The sequence below is a fragment of the Castor canadensis genome, chromosome 7, assembly GCF_047511655.1.
Source record: "Castor canadensis chromosome 7, mCasCan1.hap1v2, whole genome shotgun sequence".
In the NCBI taxonomy this organism is placed as follows: Eukaryota; Metazoa; Chordata; class Mammalia; order Rodentia; family Castoridae; genus Castor; species Castor canadensis.
Genome location: NC_133392.1, coordinates 154,797,492 through 154,819,700, shown reverse-complemented (window position 1 = coordinate 154,819,700; position 22,209 = coordinate 154,797,492). Strand labels below are relative to the sequence as shown.

At 52.3% G+C, this 22,209-nt stretch overlaps 1 protein-coding gene across 3 annotated transcripts in view; it reads left to right on the top strand.

Annotated features, from left to right (window-relative positions):
- The window catches only part of Draxin (dorsal inhibitory axon guidance protein), a 27,468-nt gene extending 5,259 nt beyond the window's left edge, over positions 1 to 22,209 (top strand). For 2 of the 3 annotated variants that reach the window (XM_074081343.1, XM_020181634.2), the window contains exons 2-7: positions 7,662 to 8,125; positions 10,343 to 10,533; positions 12,931 to 13,042; positions 13,390 to 13,479; positions 15,195 to 15,284; positions 19,139 to 22,209. In XM_074081343.1, coding sequence (XP_073937444.1) covers positions 7,662 to 8,125; positions 10,343 to 10,533; positions 12,931 to 13,042; positions 13,390 to 13,479; positions 15,195 to 15,284; positions 19,139 to 19,251 — 1,060 coding nt within the window. In that variant the 3' untranslated portion in view covers positions 19,252 to 22,209. Of the gene's footprint in view, positions 1 to 3,863; positions 3,962 to 7,661; positions 8,126 to 10,342; positions 10,534 to 12,930; positions 13,043 to 13,389; positions 13,480 to 15,194; positions 15,285 to 19,138 lie in introns of those variants that run through there. The other variant, XM_074081344.1, reaches the window with a different exon arrangement.

Genomic DNA, 22,209 nt, shown 5'->3' with positions numbered 1-22,209 from the left:
GCAGTCCTCATATCAACCAGCATCTCACAAGAGAGCAAACTGAGGCTCAGAGAGGTTAAAAGACTTCCCCAAGTCACACAGCTGCTTTCATTGTGTGCAGGGGGTCTCGCCTGTAGCTCAGCTTAATGGGTTTGGATGACATTTGTGGGTTTTAATTTATAACAGTTATGTCTGTACCTCCACCTTTCATTACACCCTCCACTGGGACTGTGTCTCCCCAGTCAATGGTGACACCTAGGAGCAAGGTCTGTATCTTTGCCAGCAGAGTAGAAGCTCCAAGTTCCCCCACTTCCCAGAGCCAAAGCTATCTCTCCTCTCAGATGGGGAAGTCCCTGAGGCCACCTCTCCCATTGGACTGGGGCTTCCTCAGGACAGTACTAGACTGAGTCATCCTGAGGTCAGAAGCCATGTTTCTTTCTCATCAGTCTCACTGTCCTCCTAGATACTACCTGGGTCTCTTCTACCACAGTTCTCTGCCTGAAGGTAGTGGAGTGGCAGGGCTCTGACTGCTCTGAGGCCCAAGGATAGTGGGGCAGCCCCTTCCCATTAGAAAGGTGCATTCCGAATGTGCAGCACCAGAGTGAGGTGGGGAGATGGGTGAGGACTAGCCCAGGACCATCAAGGCACTACAGTGTCCATGAGCTGCTGTCCAGGACAGCTGCTTGGAGTCTTAGCTCCCCCTTCCTGGGAGCTTCCTGTGACTGCCGTGCACCCCACCTGCAGTGCTGTGCTCTATCCACACCCGGACACCACTAGCACCACCCCCCCACACACACACCCCTCAGAAGTGCTGATGTCAACCTCACCACAGGCAAGTGACTCCATTTTGCAGACAGGGCAATTAAGACTCCATTGTGAAGAGGCAGAGGGATCAGGAGATGGGCTGGAGGGATGAAGTCTAGTCTCAGTTTGCCTTGGGAAAGCAGCCCACGAATAAACTTGGAATCCACCCGTCCCTCTCCCAGTCTCATGTAGGAAGTAACAGCAAACTTAACTGTTTTCCAGCTCCCCCAAAGAAGACGAGGGGGCCCAGAGCTCTAAGACTGTCCAATGGGAGGGAGCTCCAGGTTTGCAGAGCTGACCTGAGTGTGACCACGCTGTTCTAAGAGCAGGCAGGGGCTCGGGACTGCCACCCCCATCCCCCATTCCAGAAGGATCCCCCTCCCCACCCCGTGATGATGAGGGGTGTGATTCAACTGTAAGCTAAAACATTCTTAGGATCTATGGCACTATAGAACAGTAACCTCAGAGATGATTGCTACAGCCAGCTAAATCGTCCCAAGCACCCGAGTGCTGGTTCTGGGGACCCAGTTGCTGCTCCCAGGCCCACGCCCCAGCTGGGAGAAGCAAAGACCATTAGTGAAGAGCAAGGACTGGGCAGAAGGGCAGTGGAGATCTTGCAGTAGCCTGAAGTACAACATGGATAGGGGCCAGTTTGTAACCAGAGGGCCTCTGCCTCTCCTCTGATAAGTCAGCCCTTAGTCCCAGGGTCCCCAAGGGGAAGTTGTGGGATGGCTCACCATGGCCTCAGGCCTGGAACCCAGACCCAGTTCCCACAAGCAGAGAGATCATTACTTGGGCACAAGAGTGCTACCCAGTCTTCAGAGAGCCTGGAGGCAGCGGGTTGGGTCAGGGATTCCGTTGCTCTTCCCACGCTGGGTGTTCTGAGAACCAGATCTCTTTGGAGATGATTCTCAGTCTCTCAGGGGTTAGAGGTCCCTTCCTGGCCAGATTGGCACAGGGTGGCAGTCTCCAAGTTTCTTGTGCCCTGATGATTCAAGTTTCCATGAGGAGGAGCAGTCAACCTCTGAGCTGAGTAATGAGGGGGAGCAAGGCATCTGACCCCTCCTCGTCCAGTCTCCCTGCTCCACAAGCATGCATTTCTTTTTGAAAAGCCCCTGAAAGATAACCCTCACCATCACCAAGAAGCCCTATGCTTCTCAGGGTGCCTGTTCCAATGGACAAATCCACAAGGGTCTTCCTTGAGCCCAAGGGTCAGCCACAGTTGGCAGGATGCACAGAGCAAGGCAGGCGTCCCCACCAGGCCTGGAGAGCAGGAGCTCGGCAGGAGTGACTGGTCATCTGGTTGTGCTGTGTCTCTCTTTTAACATTCCCACCTATGTGCTCTGAGCCAATGCTGGCTCACACATGGCCGTATCCCCAGCGGGCTCCTGCAGACCCCAAGGAACGGTGTCTGTCACCCCTTCCCACAGAGGCTGGCAGTTGGATAGACAGATGGAGGAGTCTTGTCACCATGGATCAAAAATCCCTGGGCTCCCTTGGCACACAGGGCCTTTGGGACCATTAACCCAAGGTCCAGTGCTGTTCCTCCCCTGCTTCTTACCCAAAAAAGACTGTTTTGTTGTTGTTGTTATTGTTGTTTTTGCAGTGCTAGGGATGGAACCCAGAGCTTTGCACATGCTAGCCAGATGCTGTACCTCTGAGCTACATTCCCCAGCCCCCCAAAAATCTTTGAGCAGTGTAAATCTTTTCCCAAATGAAATCTAATCCACAATCCCAATACTGTACATAAAACCAATAAAAGCAGTGTTTTATGAGCTGTGTAGCAACTCTCACCACCAATAATTCCATTCCCCAAATTACAATTTTCTCTGATTTATGCAGGTGCAACTGTGAGCCCTACATTCAATCTCCAGCCTCTCTAGCTAGATTTTGTGCAGCCCAGGCTGTCCCCCACTTTGCAGCCATTACTTATCTTAAGTAAATCAATGACAGGAAAGGGAAGTGCCCAATTCCTGGTCTCAAGGACAGAAAGTGATGTCACAGATGTGGTCAGACCAGTGATAAGCTGAGCCTCTAGCTGGTTTTGCTTGTTTGTGTCCTGAAAGTCCTGCAGCAGGCAGTGAAGGATTTGCAGAGAGCAGTGGTTCCCTCAAAGTGCCCCTCGCACCCCACAGCACTCTTCAGGGAGCCAGAAAAGGTCCAAGTTATGATAGGAAACAACTGTGTAAAACTGGGGAAAGAAACCAGGCATGGTGGTAAATGCCTGTACTTCCAGCTACTCGGGAGGCCAAAGCAGAGGGATCAAGAATTCAAGGCTGTAAACCATGCATTCTCGGCTTGGATACATGTATGTACATTCACATACATATTAACAAACATTTTTCGCATTACTGGGGTTTGAACTCAGGACCTTGTTCTTGCTAGGCAGGTGCTCTACCACTTGAGCCACAGCCCCAGTCTAAAATGTATTTTTAACTTTAAGTTTGTTTGTTTGTTTGTTTGTTTGCATTGCTGGGGATCAACCCAGGGCCTTGCCCATGGTAGGCAAGTGCTCTACCACTGAGCTACACCCCTAGCCCCAGCGCCTAAAATAAATTTTGAAAAGGCAAATTAGACTCAAACCCCCAAAAATCTCTCCCCAATATGGCAGCTCAAATTTCATCACTTTCACTGGTGGGGAGGAGCCAGGAACCAGGGAGGGAAGAGGATGGCCTGAGTTCTCCTAGTAGGGGTGGTCTGATTCACAGCCTGGACCAAGTATCACCATCCTTGGGTCCACCAGAGCACCCAGAAACCCCTGAGCCAGCATTCAGCCAGCACCCCAACCCCAGTGCACCATGCAACCAGTGGGCCAATCAACCAGGCAGGAGTGTTGCTTTCCAGCTGTCACAGGAAACCAGGTGGCCCAGATCCACAGGTTTCTTTCAGGCCAGGTTGGGGGAGGGGAGGCGGAAGGCTGCTGGTGGGGAAGGGGCTCTAGGCTTAATTAGCTAATTTGTTTGCATCTGACACTGCTCCCTGCAGCTCTCCGCACAGCAGGGAGCCAGGATGGGGCAGAAAATAAGGCTTCCTCTCCCTCTCTAGTGTCCCTCCCAGCTGCCATGCCTGGTCTCCATGCCCTCTCTGCGCTCAAGGACAAAGGTGCTGTCCACGGCAATGGCAGGAGATAATGAAGGGAGACAGGTGACACTGGGAAGCTCTGAGCACCCACAGTGTGGTAAGGATTATACCCCTGGGCAGCTGGTTCTAGAGAACCCAGCTGTGTCACCTTGGGCTTGTAGCTTACCCTCACAGAGCCTCAGTTTCCTCATTTAAGAACATAGGAAACTATCTGACGTGCAGGCAGTTGAGACGACTAAACGCACTTGAAGGAGCCTGGAGATCATCCCATTGTTAGGATGACTTTTGTTTCATTTTGGTTTATTTTTGGTGATTCTGTGTTGGGGCTCAGTGGTGAGAAGGCAGATTCTGGGTTGTGGATGTTCCTGACGTGTCTCTCAACAACTCTTGTCCAGGCTACCTCTTGGCTTTGGACTTTCCGAACTTCTGGGGAGGATCAGGCCCAGCCCCATAGACAGGCTTTGTGAGCAAGCTGAGGGCAGAGCCATCCTACACTGATGGTGGGTGTGTGTGTGGCGGAGCACCTGTTCCCACTTTTCGCCTGGATGCCTGCTGCTTTGTGACCCAGCCCCCAATGGCTTCCAGAGTGACAGAAATGAATTGGAGCCTGTCATCGCTGGGGGTCCTTGGCGCAGCTTCTGTAGCAGCCCACATTTGCTGAGTGGCTGTCTGCCAGGCTGGCATCGTGATGGCTAGGTTGGGCCAAGATCTGAATACAAATCCTATGGGCTTTAAGAGGGGGCTTCCATGCAGTCTCCCATATACACACACCAGCTCGTGCATGCACACACACACACACACATGTTCTGTGGGATCCACTTCGGTGCTGGTCTGTAATCATCAATCCCTAGACCCACGCTTCCCAGCTATGATAGGGGCAGAGGCAGGACTGAGCCCAGCCCCCTAGCTGCACCAGTCTAGTCAGGGGCTTAAGAAAAAGATAATAATCCCAGCACAAGATGGCACATGAGGTCTTCAAGAGCTGGGCCCAGCCACGTGGGAGCATGAGGGGCAGCACACTGAGGTGAGGGACTGAATGAGGCCTCTTAGAGCGAGGGACATTTTGGATGGGTCCCAAAGAATGGGCAGGTTTGGCAGAGAGGCGGGGGTGGAGGGGAGAAGCTGTTCTATAGGGGTAGCCTAAGCAAGAGGAGAGCTAGGAAAGATGGGATGTGCTTGGGGCCTGGGGAACAGTCTCTGTTGGCTATGAAGGGGAGAAAGCGGAAGTGACGGCTATGAAGCTAAGTCAGAGGACATTGCACAAGGTCTTGAGTGCCAAAGTGAGGTGTCTGAGGATAAATGGGAAGGCAGTAGGTAGTCATGGATGGTTCCGAGGAACTGGCAGCCCTGTGGGCTGGGCTGGAGAGAGGGATAGTGCCCTGTGGGTGGACTGGCACAGTGTACTGAAGTCCCCTCTTCTGCCCAGGCTGGCTCGTGCGTGATTCATGAGATGTGAAGGGCAGGAGGGAGCAAACATGATGCATAGGTTGGAATCCCTGGGTATAATGAATGAGGCCAGAGTGGAACAGTGGCTTGGCAGTGAGACTTTGGTGGGAGAGGGATGTTGGCAAGTCTGTGTGGGATTGTGATGTTTGGGGGTGTTGAAGCTGGGGGGATGGGCTTTGTCTCCTGGCTCTCCAAAACCAGCACACTCTGACTGTCACCAAGCTTTTGAGAGTCATTGACTGGCCTCACAGGCCTCCACGGAGACAGCAAGTTGTCCATATGTGTCTGTAGGTCTGCCAACCTCTCTGCCAAGCCCCATCTGCCCTGGCTGGCACTCCCTGGGTCTCCTGCCTCTCTCTTCTCTACCCCCAGGATAGGGGGTTCTATTCACTGGCAGACACCCCAAAGGATCTCTGTGGTTGTCCAATGGGTTTCTCCCAGGCTGTCAATGGCCCTTGGTCTTAGACCCAGATGGATCCAACACAGATTCAGAGCCTTTCCTGTCTCCCTGTCACAGGGAGAGCAGAGGTCCTCCTCTGGCTGTGGTCAGGCTAAATGCCAGCCTGGAGGGTAGCCCAGCTCTGCCAGGCTTAGGAGTCCCTGTGAGCCAAACAAAGCTTGAATGGGCCCCACAGGGCTACCTCAGGATTCTGGGAACACTGCCTTCCCAGCTGTTATTAGGGAAGGCTGAAGGTGAGGCTGAGGGGCAAGAGTGTCTGGGGAGGACTGCAGCCTGTTGTTTCAGGAATGGATGGACAGGTGACAGGGAGTCAAGTCTGGTTCAGTGTCCTGCCTGGCTCACCTGGGATCTTTAGGCAGGTCCCATGATAAGGACAAGATGGAAAGTGATGGGACTTTCTTGTTCAGCCCAGGCTCTAGGAAGAGTAGTGTCCTGGCCTTCCCAGACACCAGGACATGGTAGGATGAAGGGAGCCGGGTACTGGGTGAGGCTGGGAGGAGGCATTTCTTCCCCACCCCTGGAAAGACTAGGCCTGAACAGGGCTCCCAGGGCGGGCAAGGCAGTCCCCACCCGCCCCTTCCTGGGGTTGGCTAAAGGTGAGCTGGCGTGGCGGGTGTAGAGGCCGCAGGAGCTGAGCTGGCTAGAGAGAGAAATGTCGGGAATCAGGGAATCATGGGCCACCAACCTTTCCTCAGCCCTGGGCAGTTATATGACCACAAATCACAGAGAAACAGTAGCATAAGCACCTTGGGGAGCCTAATGGAGTACCGGGGAGCCCATAAAAATTCAATCAGCTGCCTGACCTGTGGCAGCCTGGTAGAGGCAGTGAGGCTGGTGTGGCGGTCCCCAGAGTCCTATAGACATCCCCACCATCTCCCAGCTCAGCTCAGCAATCCTCTAGAGGCGTCCTCCTCCAGGGCAGAGGGGGGCACGGAGCCCCCAGGAGGCTCTGCTTCTGCTGGGGAAGGGGAGCTTAGGGAAGGTGGGCTCACTCCACCCTTGGAGAGTCAGAACAAGTCCACAAAGCCACCCTTGGCACCACAGGCACGGTGTCAGAACCTCCAGAGACTGCAGAGCTCATGGTGCGAAAAAAAGAACAGGGAAGGGCAGAGCTGGGCTGCTTGGGACCGCCAAGGAGGGTCCAGAGCACAGGCATAAGAACCACACTTAGGAGGTGTGACTTACCCACTCTGAGCCTTAATTGCTGCTTCAGAAAAGATGAGAACAATAACGGGAGTGTTCCAGAGAGCTATTGAGAGGACTAAGTGATCCAATCCACACAGAGCTCTCAACACAGCCCTGTGCAGGGAGGGTAAACCAGTGCTATTATTGCACTTGTTTGTATTTAGGCTCTGAGTCAAGTTGCAGTGACTAGAGGCGTATTTCTGAGTTCTGTGGGGCTCAGCTCTGTTCCAGGGGACTGTGTAGAGAAAGGAATTGTACCTTAGACTAGAACCTGGACACTGCTTGAAACGATTTAAACCTGCGATGCACAACCTCAGAACCACCATCTTTCTGAGCCAGATGAGTCTTTGTTGGGGAGCTGTCTTGTGCATTGTGAGAAGTTTAGCAGCACCTCTGGACTGCTCCGCCCTCTGGAAGCCATTAGCATCACCAGTTTTGACGACTGTCTCCAGTTGTGACCAAGTGTCCCCTGGGGAGAAGAAATCCCCTCCATCTGTTGAGAAGAACCAGGCTATTATAATGGATAAGTTAGGGGTTTTTTGGTGGTACTGGTGTTTGAACTTAGGGCCACACACTTGCTAGGCAGGCATGCTACCACTTGAGCCACTCTGCCAGACCCAGGCTATGATACTGGGGTTGGGCATTTGGGAGTGGGGCTGAAGAGGAGGGGCTGTACATCACCCTCAAAGAGCTGCTTCCATTGCAGGGCAGAGCCAATGGCAGGGTCCACCCTGTGCAAGGTCCCCATGCTGTTCCTCAGCCTCCTGGTGCTCCTGGAGCTGAGCCTGGCGGGCTCACTTGGACCTGGAACTCCTGCTCGGAACCTACCTGAGAATCACATCGACCTCCCGGGCTCTGCGCTATGGATGCCTCAAGCCAGCCACCACCGCCGGCGGGGCCTGGGCAAGAAGGAGCAGGGCCCGAGCATGCCTGGCCAGGCCCAGGATGGAACTGTGGTTACTACCACCACCAGGCAGGCCTCCAGGCTACCAGGGGCTGGGGGGCTGCTGCCTGGACAGACTCCTGCAGGCCTGCTGCAGAACAAAGATCTGCTCCTGGGGCTGGTGTCACCCTATTCTGAGAAGGAGCACCGATCTCCAGGGTGGGAGAGGGTGAAGAAACGTGGCAGGGAGCACAAGAGACGCAGGGACAGGCTGAAACTGCACCGAGGTAACTGGGGACCTGGGAGAGACGGGTGGGGGCTCAGGTCCAGTGGCAAAGGACAGGAGGGGAAAGACAGGAAGGATATGTCAATGGTCTGAGGCCATCCAGAGACCCCATAAAGGGGCAGGCAGTTGGCACCCAGAAGAGCAGAGGGGTCTCACTGAAGTCAGGGACCTGGCAAGGGGAGGAGCAGGGAGAGGCCTGCGGGTGGGATTTTGGGGGAGAGGAATGCATACCAAAAGAAGCTCAATCTGATAGCAGACCATCCTCCTAAGTCAGGAAGTTTTACCTTGTGTCTTTTTTTTTTTTTTTTTTTGTGGTACTGGGGTTTGAACTCAGGTCCTACATCTTGAACCACTCCACCAGCTCTTTTTTGTGATGGGTTTTTTCGAGATAGGGTCTCACAAACTATTTGACCGGGCTGGCTTCAAACTGTGATCCTCCTGATCTCTGCCTCCTAAGTGGCTAGGATTACAGGCATGAGCCACTGGTGCCTGGCTCTGCATTGTATCTGACCTGAATCTACCCTAGTCTTAAGTCCTGGGCAGCGATGAAATATAGCTCAATACCCTCCAAGCACATCCTTTAATCAACTCTGGAACAGAGTGGGCTCTGAAGCCAGAAACACGGAGATCAGTCCCTAGCTTGTTTATGACCCCAGACAAGTTACTTCTCTGTACCTTGGTTTCCCCCTTTGCAAAATGAGGACCATGATCCTATCTACCCTCAGTGTAGATCCAGAGACCTGATTTGTAGGGTGCTTAGACACAGGTGTCAGAAGCCATGAGCACCAGTTGTCACTATCATCCTCAGCACCCTGGATCAGTGACCCCATGTGGCAGTCAACTCTCTGCTGCTGTGACAAAATACCTGAGAAACTCAACTTAAAGAAGCAAAGGTGTATTTGACTTATGGTTTCTGAGATTTTGGTCCATAGTCACTTGGTCCCCTTGCTTTGGGCCTGTGGTGAGGCAGAACACCATGGCGGAGTACACGTGGTAGAGCGAAGCTGCTCACCTCATGGTGGCCGAAAAGCAAAGACACAGGAAGAGGCTGGGGTCCCAGTATCCTCTTCAAAAGCACGCCCCTCCAATGACCTAACTTCCTTCCACTAGGCTACACTTCCTACAGGTAACATCACCTCCCAGAAGCACCACAGGCTGGGGACCCAGCCTTCGGCACATGAACCTCTAGGAGACATTTAAGATCTAAGTCATAGCACCCCAGGAGAGCTGTCACATCCCTGTCCCCCTGCCCCCTTGTCTGCCCTGTGTGTTTCAGGGGGCTCCCCTGGCCCTCTCACCTTACTTAACTTCTCTTTCACACTCTGTAGGTCCCTGGTGAGCTGCCCGTCCCTCCCTCCCTTGGCCCGATTCAGTCTCTGGACAACACTGGGCAGCTCCACCCACATGGCTCCTCCACAGCCTCACCTGGCCCTGAGCCTAGGCAGGCCACCTCAGCTCCTGTCTCTTCATGGGACAAGGCTGCCTCTAGGGGCCAGCCTTGCTGTAGATGTGCTGGTGGGGGTGTTTCTTTGGGAAGAAGGAGGTGGAGCCTCATCCCCCCCACCCTCTTTGGCAAACAGCTGGACTAGCTCCTCTGTCAGTCCTCCTGAGACCCCCCAAGGGGGAAGAACCCAGATGGGGTCCCAGCCTCAATTTGCAGCCTCCCATCCTGGAGGTCCTCTGTATCAGGTAGGGGGGAAGTGTTGACACCCATGAGAGTGAGCGAATGGACATAATAGGGCCCTCATCCTCACTGTTCCAGCTCCCTGGCTTAGACAGGGGACAGAGGAGTCTGTGGGCCGATCCAGATCTGTGTAGTTGCAAAGCCTCAGGCTGACTGGGCCTAGGTTTCTTTGTCTGCAAAATGAATGATTCTGAAGTCACTGGTCTACTCTTCAGGACTTATTTTTGCAGGGTAGGGAAACCACAACAGACTCAACTTCACCTCCTCCAGAAAGCCTTCCATGGTTAACCTTCCTAGTTCCCCTTTGTTATACTTCCTGCATGGCCTTGCTGGAAAGCTGTTCCCAGGGGGATTCATTCAACACATTTCCCCTGCTGAGGGCCCCATTTCCAGCTCCCTGGGAAAGAGGGCAGCAGGGATGTTGGCCGAACCAAGGGCTTGTCACATGGTCCCTGCCACCCCCTGGCTTGCAGCCATATTATAGGCTGACACCAGGTGACAAGCATACCAATCTGCACTGCTGCCCTGTCTCAGGCCGGGCCCTGGTTCGAGGTCCCAGCTCCCTGATGAAGAAGGTAGAGCTCTCTGAAGACCAGACATTGGAGGCCGCCATGGAGGAGTCTTCCACCAGCCTGGCCCCCACCCTGCTCTTCCTAACCACCTTGGACGCCGCACCTGCCACAGAAGAGTCTCTGATCCTGCCTGTCACCTCCCTGAGGCCTCAGGTAAGGGGCGCCAAACAGCCTAGAATCTGGAAGGGTCTTGGAGACTGTGTTGTGCAAACCCCTCTTAGTCCACTTAGCGAGAATGAGGCACGGCAGGAGGGGGGCTGGTGGAGGCCACCAGGCCTCCTGATACCAGCACAGTCCTGCTGGGCACTGCATCCCGAGGGAGGGTTGCCACTGCCTGGGAAGAAGTGGTCTGGGCCTCACTCTGAGGACAGCCAAGCAAGCAAGTACCAGATCAGATCAGAACGCTGGTCTCTACATCCCGGAGAGCAGCAAGGCTCTTGGGAAAGACGTTAAAGTCCAGAAGACTACAGAGGACAGTCACAGCAATTTGACAAGCCACTTCTCTATGGACCCGGACTTAACTGGTACTTTGGCTTTCTACAATCTTTTGAAAGAGGCACATGGAGAAAGCAAACAAGAAGATGTGGCACAGGGCTGGTGCAGTGCCTAGCAAGAGTGAGGCCCTGAGGCCCCTAGTGCAAGCCCCACTACCACCAAAAAAAAAAAAAGAAAATGTGGTACTCACTGGTGATTCTTAGAAGGGTATTCAGGAGTTAACCAAATCATTCTTGCTCCTCTTCTGTGGCTTTGAGATTTTCCAAAACAAAATCATTTAAAACAATATATTTTATAAATCAGTGATGTAGAATAATTTATATTTATACATGTATACCAAACAATAAAAAAGAAATATGAATTTTTTCTCAGTACACTAGTCTTCCCTTTATCCGTGGTTTCACTTTGTGCAATTGCAATCAATTCTGATCCAAAAATATTAATTGAAAATTCCAAAAATAAACAATCCATAGATTTTAAATGATGAAATCTTGTACCAGCCCACTCTGTCCCACCCAGGATGTGAGCTATCTGTTTATCCACCAGATCTACACGGTGTTCAGCACCCACCTGTTCGTCAGTGGCCTCTGAACTATCAGGTCAAGTGCAGTGGTACCACAGTGCTTGCATTCAAGCAACCCTTATTTCCTGCAATAATGACCCCAAAACACAAGCACAAGAATAGTGGTGCTGTCAATTGTGATATGACCAAAAGAACCTCCTTCAAGTATTGTTCACACAGTCACAAGAATAAGGACAAGTACAGTACAAGAAGATATCCTGAAAGAGATTTTTGGTTTTGTTTTTTGGCGGTACTGGGGTTTGAACCCAGGGCCTTGTGCTTGCTAGACAGGTGCTCTACCACTTGAGCCACAGCCCCAGCCCAAGAAGACATTTCGAGATACCACATTCACGTAATTGTATGACAGTATCTTGCTATAGTTGTCCTATTTTATGATTAGTTATTGCTGTTCATCTCTTACCGAGCCTATTTATGAATTACTATGTTTGTAAGTTACTTGGCTGAAGTGGCAGAGCACCTACCTAGTAAATCACCTACTTTATCATGGGCAGGTTTATGTAGGAGAACACGGTGCATCCTTGGGGTCCAGTACTGTCTGCAGTAGCAGGCATCCACTGCGGTCTTAGAGAGTCTCCCTGGGGACAAGGGAGTCACTTGTAGATCTTTATTTTCCTTTCTTTAGGACTTGATCTTCCTGATTCTTTTTTTTTTTTTTTTTTTGCAGCACTGGGGTTTGAACTCAGGGCCTCACACTTCCTAGGCAAACACTCTACCACTTGAGCCACTCTGGCAGCCCTTTTTTGTGATGGGTTTTTTTCAAGATAGGTTCTTGCAAACTACTTGCCTGGGCTGGCTTAGAACCATGGTCCTCCTGATCTCTGCTTCCTGAGGAGCTAGGATTACAGGTGTGAGCCACTGGTGCCTGGCCTCCCTGAGATTCTGATGGAAGCTGTGGCCTGTTCCCCAGGGGCATATGCTTGTCCATTTTTTTGGAGGCCCCTGAAGCTCACCGGTTGAGAACCAGCAGATACAATTATTGCCCGTGACTTACTGAGTGCAGTGACCATGTGCAGATCTGGCCTTGGTTTCTGGCCCTCAGCAGTCTCGAAGCCTTGCTGGGACCGGGAGTGGGACTGAGCCCTGCTTGTGGCCTCCACAGTACCTCAGAGATCTGGGGAGAAGAAGGGACAGAGAAGTGAGCAGTGGGTTGCTTCCAGTTCCCCTCCTCTTTGTGTGGCTTCTGCCCCTGCTCAGAGGACCTGGTGGATAACGCACCTGCCTGTGTTGCCATTGGCCACCTTTAAATGCAATCCCTCTGGGGTGGCAGCTGCACAGTGAGGAACCCGCCCTGGTGGCTGTGAGAGCAGGAGCTCAGGCAGCTGTTTGATGTCCTCAGTGGGGACTAAAGTGGCCCAGCAGAGGACAGGTGGCCTTGGAGGAGTCTCTCCTTTGCCCTCTGGCCTTGAGGCCCCACATTTCTGCTCCCATGATTGGAAAATCCCAGGTCCCATCCCCTTCACCTTCCTCTGCAGGTGCAGCTCAGGTCTGATGGGGAGGTGATGCCCACGCTGGACATGGCCTTGTTCGATTGGACCGATTATGAAGACTTAAAACCCGAGGTCTGGCCCTCTGCAAAGAAGAAAGGTACACCCACCTTCCCCACTCCAGGGCCTACGCTCCCAGCCACCACTGAGCCCAGTCTTACCTGCAGGTGTCCAAAAGTGGACTGGGAGCATATCACTGTAAACTGGAACCATTAAGTGCTTATTCTATGCCAGATGCTTCCCATGTGTCTACTCCTGGGGAACAATCTATGGGATCCACTGCTCTTGGCCCATTCTAGAGAAGAGAAAACTGAGGCAGAGAGAGGAAGTGCTTGTCTGAGCTACACTGGAGTTGGGGGGTAACAGTGCTGTGACACCGAAGTCCTTGTGTTTAATCTCTCTGATTGCTGGGCCTCAGCTTCTGACCACAGCTCTTCTTATTCCCAGAGAAACACCAGGGTCACCTCTTCAGTGATGGTAATGAGACCTCGCCTGCTGAGGGGGAACCATGCAACCATCATCAGGACTGCCAGCCAGGTACCCCAGCACCTACACTCCAGGAACTAGGAAGAGAGGAAACGCAGGTCAGGCAGGGTGGGGCAAGGGTTCCCAGGCATGGGAGCAGGGCCTAAGGGGTCTCTGATTCTTTATAGACAGTAAATAATGACAAGAGTAGCTTCCAATTTCCTGAGAACCACTGTCATACATTAATTCATTTACTACATCACTCACAGCAATGGGAGAGAGCTACTGTCATCCTCAGTGTTAAGGCAGGGCCACTAGGCCCTAGAGAGAGAGGCTAAGTGTCCTGGCCAAGGTCACGCAGCTAGGAAGTGGCTAAGACCTGGGTCAGCCTGGTTCCCAAACCTCTTAACCCCGGCCTACACTGCCGGGGTGACCCTCTCTTAACCTCTTCCCTCTGAACACACCACAGGGCTGAATTCTGCCCTCATCCTCATTCTGCTACTGTAGGGCTTTCTAGGAACGCATGTGATGACATTCTCACATTGTCAGCAGCTGTCTCTCGAGACAGACTAAGAAAAAGGGGCCTGGTGTTTAACTAGTGCCCTGAACTGCCAGCCCTAGTGGGGTCAGACGGGCCCTCCAGAAATAGACCCTGAATTGGAGTTAGAAGTGCAAGTGGTTTAATTTAAGCTGGGCAAGGTGGCCACACCTCTAATCCCAATACTTGGGAGGCAGAGGCAGGAGGATTGTAAATTTGAGGCCAGTCTGGGCTACACAGGGAGGTCCTGTCTCAATGCCCCACCTCCCAAAAAAAAGAAGTGCAAGAGGTTTATTTGGAGGAGGGGGAGGAAGTGGGTGACACCCATCAACCAAAAAAGGTGTAAGGACAGAGAAACCTTCAGCCTGATGCAAAGCTTTGGACCACACAATGGGAGCTGCAGAGCAAAGTCAGCCTGCCCAGGGACGCCCCTGCTGGGCAGAAGTGGCAGGCACCGGGGATGGCCCTGGTAGCCCCATCATGCCGGTCATTGTCTGGGGCTGCTGAGGGACAGTGTGACATGGGCCATGGTGGCCCCTGAAGCTGCCAACAGCTGGAGGCCTTCTTGTCACTGAACAATGACTGCTTTCCTGGGAAAAGATCTGAGTGGCACAGATCCATGGCCTCAGCAGTGGCCAGCACATTTTACAAAACAGCATTCCAGGTGGCCATTGTACAAGTCAGACCACCAGCACCTTGACAAGCTGTTTCCTTCTCAAACCATCATTTGTACCTTGAGCACAAAGGAAAGGTTGGAGTTTGGGCCAACTAGATAGATAGATCTATCCCTGAGAGCTGGCCTCATGGTGGCAAAGCCATACTTTGGCCTGCCTGGGACAATCCTGCAGCCGCCTGGGGCTTCAGTTTCCCCATCTGTTGAAGAGAATGTTGGCGACCATGATTCCCAAGGCCCCTCCCCCAAATCTGAGCTGACTCCACACCTGGTGCCCCCCAGCTGCTCCACTCGCTTTCCTCTGGAGGTGACGCAACACTGCCTCCACTCCTCCCATGATCAATCAGTTGCCCATTTGGGACAGCTGGGGTCTCTGCTACATGCCCCCAGGGATGTCAGCCATGACATCCATGGGCAGTTCTGGCTGGGAGCCATCCCTGCACACCAGATGGCCCACCCTGCCTGGGCATGGCCTGCCTTGGAGATGATGGATCTCCTGTCCTGTGGGACCGTGTGCAGGGCGGTGGGGAGGGGCTGCTCAGCTTGACTGACCACATGTGCTTGCTATGTCACCAGGAACCTGCTGCGACCTTCGGGAACACGTCTGCACACCCCACAACCGCGGCCTCAACAACAAATGCTTGGATGACTGCATGTGCATGGAAGGTGAGTCCAGGCTTCTCGGGAACCACAGGTGGGGTACGAGATTTCCTGGTAGTGTGGCTGGAGGGGGCTGCGGTGGGGGAGCTGTGGGAGAGTCCCCTGGGAGCTCAGGCATGAGCGAGAACAGCTTCGCTTGGTGCCTTGCCAGTCTGCAATCCCACTCTGTCTCCATTCCTGGCATCGTTTCTCAGATCTGCTTTTCTTGCCTCTTGAAATACAAGCTGGTGTGATCTCCCACGATCAGGAGGAAAGAGAAGGGAGGAGACAGGAGTGTATCTGTTTAAATAAGATTCAACCTGAGAAGGCTGGCACTTTCACACCAGAATTCTATCCCGGGAGGCATTCCAAGTGTGATAACAGGGGCCGGGTGGGTTTCTCAGCAAGTTGGATGCCTTGGGCCACATGCCCTTCTGCATACATGTGCCTCGAGGTGCCAGGCTCTGTGTAAGCCCTTCTCTCCTGAAGTCCTTGCAGCCACCCCCAGAAGGGAGCTATTATAATCCCCATTTAACCAACTTACACAAATAGAAGAGTAGGAGAGGAACTGGGGTGCCAGCTCAGGGCTAGAGCACTTTCCTGGGCTCCATCCCCAGTACCGCAGAGGGAAGGAAAGACAGAAGGAGGGAGGGAGGAAAGAAGAGAGGAAGGAAGGAAGGAAAGAAGGAAGGACAGGTATGGTGGTGCATGCCAGTAATTCCACATACTTTGAAGACTGAGGCAGAAGCCAGCCTGGGCTACACATGGAGTTTGAGGCCAGACTGGGCAACTTAGCAAGACCCTGTCTCAAAATAAAAAAGAGCTGGTGGTATGGTTCAAGGGGTAGAGCACTGGCCTACCAAGTGCAAAGCCCTGGGTTCAAACCCCAGTACTGTCAAAAAATAGATTAATTAACTAAATTTAATTAAATAGGGCCACAGTTAACAGTAGAGAACTTGCCTAGCATTCTTGAGGCCCTGGGTTCAATCCCTAGTACTGAGAAAGAGAGAGAAGTCTATTTTATATTTTGAAAAATTCCCAACATATCCTAAAGTAGTCAGCATAGAATAACAAACCCCATTTCCTTCACCAGCTTCAGTAATGACTGATGTGAGGCCAAGCTGTACCACAGCCCCCTCCCAACCTTCCCTCATTCCAATATGATTTCGTAGCAACTCCTAAGAGTTAAAGATACTGCCTCCAGGATGACTTGAGCACGCACCTCTAAAAGATAAGTTCGCTTTCAAAAACAAAATGCCAACCTTGAGCAATAATCACCAGCACCACCCGATATCCAGTCTGCGTTCCCATCTCCTTTCCTTGTTGGGAGAATCCGGGCTCAGCTGCTCCGTGAACCCAAGATTCTTGCCCTGTTTTGCTCATATTATGCTCGAAATGACCTGCCGTGGAAGCAATAAAGCTATTTAGTTCTGATTATTCGTTCATCTAGTCAGTTAGGAAGTATTGATTGAGGGCTTGCTAGGTGTCAGGTACCAATGGGGACTGGATACTGGGGACCTGGTGGTGAAAAGAGCCAGCAGATTCTGTGTCCCTGGATTATATTACAGTGAAGGAGCAGACAAGAAGCAAATGCATAGATGAGAAGGCTCTGGGAGGTGACAAGAGTCCTTAGAAAAGATGGACACAAGTGGACACTGAGGGCAGCTACCTAGAGATGGGGCTGTGGGGACAGTTCCAGACAGGAGGCAGAGTGTGAGGGCAAGGTCCTCACGGAGGAACAAGTCTGGCATGGCACAGACTGACCCACAGGGAAGGTGGTACAAGAAAAGTGGGAAAAGCTTCAGAAGGGTCATACAGGACCTTGTTGGCCTTGTTTGGATTGTGTTTTGTGTGTGCTTAGAAGTCATGCACCGGCTGTAAAAGGGGGAGAGGAATATGGGGATGTGGCTCAGGGGTGGAGTGCTTGCCTGGGATTCACAAGACCCTGAGTTCAATCCCCAATACTGCAAGAAATCAATCAATCAATCAGGGAGTAAAAGGTCCGACTTCTGCCTTTAAAAGTTCACTCTGGGTGCAGGACTGGGGACAGGTGAGGACACAGGGAAGACAGGCTGGGATACGAAAGAGGATGGAGATGGTGGGTTGGGGATGCTGGGAAACTGCCTTTGCATTCAGGGCTTGGGCCCATTTCCTAGAGGAGCGGGCTGCAGTGCAGAGGTCCTCCTGCCCAGGAGGACCCTTAAGTGCAGGGGTCACAGTTCTTGGGTTCTGGTCCAGCCCAGTTGTGGTGAGGGGTCACAGGCACCTCTACAAGTGGAACCCTCCCTTCCTCCTTTCCTTCCTCTCTCCCGAGCCTCAGGTGGCAGGGGGCTCACTGCTCTGCAGCCATCTGAAAGATGCGTCTGCATCCAGGACCCACCTGCCGTCTCCCTGCTTCCTCTTATTCCTGTCCCACCAAAGTTCTTGCTCCTCCCAGAGATTCAAGCTCCAGAAAAAATGAAGAGCGGAAATGACAGCTTGATCATCTCATTAAAGATGTCACCAGGAAATACCAGGAACTCTTAGGGGGACCAGGAGTCCTCAGGACTCCTGAGTAAGCCCGAGATGTCCAACAGAGAGCCCAGGACTAAAATCCAGCAGTCAAGACCAGGCTGCGTTCTAGAAGGTTCCCTAAGGGCTCTAAGGTCACCAAACCCTAGGGTCCACGAATCCCTGTCACTCCCACATGTCACCATGTGGCCAGGGTCTGAACCCAGTGGCCCCTGTATCACAAGCTCCTCTAAGCACAAACTTCCCAGCAGCCCTTTTGCCCTTGAGGTCCTCTCATCCTGCCATCACTCCTGACCTGGAAGGTAAGGCTCTCTTTAAGCCACACTGACATCTCTTTTCCCTACCATTAGGAGGATGTGACTTTCTGTGTCCTTAGATGAAAATCATGTCTACCCACAAGTCTCAGGGGTTGACTATAGCCACCATAGAGAGAGCCACAACCACAAAACCCTCCTGCTGGTAGGTCAGAGTGCTCAAGGAGAATCTTCTTGAGATTTAAAGGCTAGGAAGGAGCCAACTACGCAAAGAGCTTGAGGAAGGGATTTCTGGCTAATAACAGCAAGTGCAAAGGTCCTGAAGCAGAAATGATGGGATATGAGGAAAAGCTGGGGTTAGACAGTGAGGCATATGGGAGGTAAAAGATAGCAGACAGGTGGTTGGATCCAGGTCCTGAAGTGCCTTATAAGCAAAGGTAGGAAGTCTAAATTTCATTTTAAGTATAATAGGGAGCCATGGGAGGTTATGTAGGGAAGAGTAGAATCAGAGTCACTTAAAAAATGGGAAAGGGGAGGGGCTGGGGCCTGTGACTCAAATGCCTAGCGAGCATGAAGCCCTGAGTTCAAGCCCCAGTACTGGGGGTTGAAGCTAACTAGAGCGTGCACTTAGCATGCACAAGCCCTGGGTTCAATTCCTAGCTCACACACATACACAATTAATGAATATTTCTTCTTCCCAATTTGAAAACTTTAGGCTTTATTTTTAGAGCAATTACAGGCTTCTAGAAAAACACAGAATGTCGTTCTCATATACCCCTCCCCCTCCCTGCAATATCTCTGTTGTTAATACCTTGCGTTAGTGTGATCCTTTTTTCCACTAGGTGAGTCCATATTGGTGCATTACTAACTGAAGTCCAGTTTGAGGACTCAGGAGGCTTTGTAATTCTATCCATCCTGCAAATCCATGAGACATCATCATTGTACTAAACATCCACTGTGCTCCACGCCCCTCCCCCCACCCCCACCAGTGTCTTTTTAAAACTCATTCAGTTGTAGGGCAGAATAAAGGAGGGTGAGAAGCTGGTGCTGGGTGGAGGGAAGGCAGGGGAGGGGACTGGCCTGTCACAGCCTGACCCCGTGCCTCCCTCCGTTCAGGGCTGCGCTGCTACGCCAAATTCCACCGGAACCGCAGGGTCACGCGGAGGAAGGGGCGCTGCGTGGAGCCGGAGACGGCCAACGGCGACCAGGGATCCTTCATCAACGTCTAGCTCTCGAGGATGAAGCCTGGGGACTGAGCCCGGGAGGTTTGGAGAAGCCGGGCAATGTGTTTGTAACTAGCAGCGGGAGATCAAGTGGGGGACTGAGGGTGGAGGCCGCAGGCGCAGGCCCAGACCCAGGACACTTGGTCCCAGGATGGGGACTGCTGTGTGGACGAGCTGCACCTGCACGCGCCCGTGGGGTCCACGCGGCCCGCACGGTGCTCGGGTCGCGCTCTCCGCGGTGGCCGTGTGCAGAGCGCCCTCTACTGCCCGACAGCAGCACTGCCACACGTTCAAGTTGAAAACCAAGAGGAGGCTTTGAAGAGTGAAGAGAGAAGGGACGGGTCCAGGCAGGAGATGAATCTGGAACGCTCCTGTGCGCCAGGCACTGTGCTAGGCACGAAGCATGTGCTGTCTCACTGAATGACCACAAAGACTTTTCCAAACAGGCACTATCGCCATTTTCCGGGGCAGGACACTGAAGCACACTTGAGTTCCATGACTTGTCCAGGATCCCAAATCATTAACTCCTCAAGCCTTGACATGCATAAGGGTCACTTGGGATTCAGAGTCTGAAACGCCTAAATGCATTTGGTGGTGTGGGGTGGGGATCTATCTGAACCTGGGCGGGGCTCACGCTCTGCCCTTCAACAGCTAAGAACCGATTCTGGGCTCTCCAAGGCTTTCAGCAAAACACATGCCTCCTGGTAGTTCCTTGCACTGTGGCTGGAATGATTCAACATCCTCAGCCTTCCCTGGACACAGATGTGTCATCTTAAAGACAAAACAAGAACTTGCAGAGCACGTCCTGGGTTCGAGCCTCAGCATCCTGCCCGGAAACACACGCTAAGCACCTGCTTGCCTGTGAAGAATGATCCTGACAGATGGGTCTCTGCTCATGGGCAGTTGGTGTTCTGAGACATGAAGTGTTTGGGGAAAACAATAATGTTCTTCTTCTTTTTTGGGTGTGTGTGGCAGGACTGGGGTTTGAACTCAGTGCTGTACACCTGCAAAGCAGGAGCTCTACTGCTTGAGCCACACCTCCAGTCCATTTCGCTATGGTTATTTTGGAGATGGGGGTCCTACAAACGATTTGCCAGGGCTGGCCTCGAACCTCAGCCCTCCCGATCTCATTCTCCCATGTAGCTAGGATTAGAAGCATGAGCCACCAGCACATGTTTTTTATATTCCTGTGGCCCTGCTCATCCAGCCATGGGACACGCACTTCCAAGTTGTCCTGAGAACTTACCCCAGTGGTCTGATATATGAGCGAGTGTGTACACACGTCACCCAGGGACACCCGCTTTGCATCCCATGTACTCATTCCCAGAACCCCTTGAGACCATCCCTGGACCCCACCCCACACTACTGTAGCACAGCCCTCTGGAAAGTGGGGGGGCATCCAGGCTAGACCCATGATGCCCTCCTGGAACGTCTGTCCCAGCAGATCCAGCTCTATAGGCCACCTTGGGACAGCCACTTAAATCTCCCCCCCAACCACACACAAACACACCTGGCATCTCTCTCCTGTTCAGCTGGCTGGCCTAGGATGAACAGGGCTGCAAATCCACCTTCCTCGCCAGCCTGGACCATGTCCATGTAATGCCAAGGCTGTTTACTGCTGTGGTGAGATCACTCAGGGTCAGGGTCAGGCAGCAAGGAAAGCAGGCCGATCTAGAAGGAATCAAATATGCGTGTGCTTCCCTCCCTATTCAAGTTTGATAGGCATGGGAGTCTGGGGGAGGGGCGGGCAGAGAACTGAAAGGGATCAAAGCTAGTCACTCTGCTCTCAAGGCAGATCTGACAGTGGGTTTTGTGTCTGAGAGCAGACCAGCCCATGCTGTGTGTGTCTCACACTGAGCCTCTGTGCAAGCTCTGTGGGGGTAGAACCCTAAGGGGTGGCTGCAGGCAGCGAACCCAGCATTGCTGTGGCTGGGGACCACCATTAAGATGGCCCCAGGACATCAGCAACAGAGGGACAACAGAGGGTCAAGACAAAGCTGAAAGGCATACAGAACTGTCACTGCCACCAGAGGAGGTTGTGCCTGGAAATTCCAGGCCCATCTCTGCCGTAGCTCCCCATTTTGCATTTGCAGGGGACAGAGTGTGTGTAAGGGGGTAGAGACCTCTTCACTCCCAAGATAAGGATCCCAACCCCCCTTCAAGTGTTTCATCCACCTCTCCTCCACCAGGAAATTCCTCCTTAGATCTATCTCAAACTTCTTTTGCTAGTACAGAAACCAACCTCTTCTACTTCAGGGTTCAGTAAACCTTTACTGTGAAAGTTCAAATAAATATGTTAGACTTTGCAGACCGCACAACCTCTGTCACAAGCACCTCAACTTTGCATACCTTGAAGTGGCTGTGGACAAAGTAGCAATGAATTGGCATGGCTGTGTGCCAATAAAACTATGGGCACAGGCTGGAGATGTGGCTCAAGCAGTAGAACGACTGCATCACAAGTGTGAAGCCCTGAGTTTAAACCCCAGTACTATCACCACCAAAAAAAAAAAGAAGAAAAAAACTGCTTATGAGCACAGATTTGAATTTCATATAACTTTCCCATGTTGCAAAATATTGTTCCTGTTTTAATTTTCTTTTTGTCTTTTTTTTTTGGTTTGAACTGGGCCTACAACTTGAGCCACTCCACCAGCACTTTTCTTGCCGGAGCTGACTTCAAACTGTCATCCTCCTGATCTCTGCCTCCTGAGTAGCTAGGATTACAGGCGTGAGCCACCAGTACCCGGCTCTCTTTTGATTTTCTAGAACCATTTTAAAATGTAAGCTTGCAGAATACAGAAAAACAGATAATGGTTCAGATTAGGCCTGTGGGCCAGTTTGCCAACCCCTGCTATAGTCTGTGAGTTCTGGGCCTTGGTCAAACATTGGGACAATCTGGGCAATTTTTAAATGTCTGGAGCTCATGTACAAAAATTCTAGTTTAATACAGATTCTGGGATTCAAACT